This window comes from Melospiza georgiana, chromosome 17 (genome assembly GCF_028018845.1).
Source record: "Melospiza georgiana isolate bMelGeo1 chromosome 17, bMelGeo1.pri, whole genome shotgun sequence".
NCBI lineage: Eukaryota > Metazoa > Chordata > Aves > Passeriformes > Passerellidae > Melospiza > Melospiza georgiana.
Window position 1 is genome coordinate 8832696 of NC_080446.1, and position 2795 is coordinate 8835490.

Sequence of the window (2795 nt, forward strand, 5' to 3'; positions counted from 1 at the left end):
ATGGCCGCGGACGCTCTCTCCACGTGGCCCGGCAATGGCACTCGGGCTCTTTGCCCCGTGGATTCCGCCTTCGCCCAGCGCTTCCTGCCCGCCGTGTACCTGACCGTGATCCCCCTGGGGCTGCTGGGCAACGGGCTGGGGCTGTGGCACCTGTGCACGGGGCCCCGGGAGGGTGCCCGCCAGCCCCTGAGCCTGCTGGTGGGCAACCTGGGGCTGGCCGACCTGCTCTATGTCAGCACCCTGCCCTTCCTCGTCAGCTACTACCGCCAAGGCAGAGTGTGGATCTTCGGGCAGCCCTGGTGCCGCATCACCCGCAGCCTCTTCCACGTCAACCTGTACGCCAGCATCGGCTTCCTCAGCTGCATCAGCATCCACCGCTACCTGGGCATCGTGCACCCGCTGAAGGTGCGGGGCAGGTGCCGGGGTGCCACCTCCTCCGTGTGGCTCAGCGTGGCGGTGTGGCTCTGGGTCATCGCACAGATAGCTCCCGACCTCGCCTTCAGCAAGGCAGACGGCAACAGGACGAAGTGCCACGACACGACGGGACAGGAGCACCTGCACGTTTACTTGCCCTACACCTTTGCTGTCACCGTGACGGGCTTTGTCATCCCGTTCCTCATCATCATCGGCTGCTACTGCCACGTGGTGTTCGTGCTCTGCAGGAATGACAGCGTGGACGCCAGCCTCAGGAGGAGAAGCATCGGGCTGGTGATTCTCGTCATGGTTCTCTTTTCCATCTGCTTCCTCCCATACCACATCTTCAGAAATCTCAACTTGTTTTTTCGCTGGCGGCCACCAGAGTCCTGCACACAGGCTTCCAAGGATGTCTATGTTTCCTACCAGGTGACTCGGGGCCTGGCCAGCCTCAACAGTGCCCTCAACCCCCTGCTCTATGTGATCACCAGCAAAGACTGGAGGTCACGAATGAGAAGCATCAGCCAAAGTGCCAGACAGTGTCTGAGGCCACCCTTCCGGAGCAAAACCTCTGGCCAGGCAGCTGAGGAGAAGAGGAACGACCTTCTTTGTAAGGGGGAGGCTTCTAACGAGCTCTGAGGTACCTGACACCCCCCTGCTTCTGCCACATCAGCTTGTGCTTGGCGCCTCCCTGGGGGCAGCCCCCACCTGCTTTGCAGAGATGGTGACAGCAGCATCATGGGCTCTGTGCACACAAGGGACAGGCAGGACTGTCAGCGTCTGAGAGAAAACTGGGACCAGATTTCAGAAGCAAAACTACTCAACCCGACTATTTTGGCTATGGAAAGAGATGATCACATTTGCTCCAGTCCACAGTATTTCCCTCCAGCCTCTGCTGCAGCAGGCTGAGCTGGTTAACATCCCCTTGCTTTCCAGCTCCTGTGTGACTGAGGGGTGGAGGGAGTGACACCTTGTCCCTCCACTGCATCCTCCCTCCTCTACTGTACATGGGTTTGAGACAGCATTCCCTCTTTCACCTAAGGAGAGGTCCTGCATTGCAGAACAGCTGAGAGGGCAAATTTTTGCAGTGGAGGAAGAGCTTTGGAAATGGAAATATTCATTTAAAAATCGGCTTTTAAGTACATTACCAAGCTGTGCCAGTTCCTGGGTGATTGAGCTGTTTCAGGATCTGTGGGATCCTCTACTGCCCACCTCCTTCGCAGAAGAAAAATACATTTTTGGCATCACTTCCTCTCTTTTGGAAGAGCACATAGCAGAACTAACAAATGGGCATTTTAAAGTTTTTGGAGGCTATTGGTCGGGGTTTTATTTTGGAAGGTGAATAACTGCAGTAGCCTGAACTCCTGCTTTCAGCAGGAAAATGCCAAAAGAGTTTGCAAATCCTCAGGTGGGTGCTTGCATCTTGCATCCAGCCTTGACATGGCATTAGATATGACTTGTAAAAATTAGATGTGCAAATAAAAAGAGAAGCAGCCCTGGCCTGAAGGCTTGTGAAGGCAGGATGTGATGGTGAGATTTATCATCACCAGGGGTGACAGATCTCTGCTGTTAAGGTTAACAGAGGCTCCCAAGCAGTTTTTTCATTTTTATCTCGGTGTTACCCACTATGACCAGCTCAAACACTTCAATTCAATAATGTAATTTGCAGCAGCAGCAGCAGCTTTTGGAGGCCAGCTGAAGGAAGTGGACTGTGAGTTAAAATGAGCCCTTTCTGGGAAAGCACTGGCCCAGGGACGGATGTTGTGCTCTTTTCCTGACATTTATCTCTGTCAGCTGCTCCTACACAGACCCACCTTAGCTGGGCAGAGGAGGGAGCACAGCTGGCTTTCAGTGCAGTTAATATGTCTGCAGTGCAAATAAACACCTCATGCTTTCACTTGTGAGTTGTCTGCCTTCTTTTAAAGCTTTATGGGAGCCTGGGAGCCAGCTGGCCTGCGGGCTGGAGCAGGGGCCTGCCTGCTCAGGGAGTGGTGATGATCTTCCCAGTGCTCTGCAGACAGAAAACTGCTGGGAGGCTGCAGGCAGCCAGTGGGGAGTGATCTGTGACAGGCACACACTGAGGAGTCAGCTCAGCACCACTCAGGGTGCTGAAATGTCTAGCTCCCACCTCATCCAGAGGAAAACCAAAAATAAAGCATAAATGCACCAATGAGATCTTCTCTCTCTCTGTAGGAGGAAGATTGAGACATTAGGATCAGACCTGGTCCCTGCTCCTTGCACACATGCTTCAGATCTGGGCTTCTCCAGAGCTCTGAACTCTTCTCCTTTCCTCAAAAAACACCCACGCCTCTGAAAGCTGTCCAGCTCTTCCATCTTCACACATGGATCCTGTCTAAGATGCTACAGCTCCCCTCTCAAAA

The 2795-nt window shown here is 54.0% G+C and overlaps 1 protein-coding gene across 1 annotated transcript; it reads left to right on the forward strand.

Annotated features, from left to right (window-relative positions):
• LOC131090857 (P2Y purinoceptor 1-like) lies at positions 1 to 1053 on the forward strand. Its single transcript, XM_058036493.1, has one exon. The coding sequence runs from the start codon at positions 1 to 3 to the stop codon at positions 1051 to 1053; it is 1053 nt and encodes a 350-aa protein (XP_057892476.1).
• Positions 1054 to 2795: the final 1742 nt, after the last annotated feature.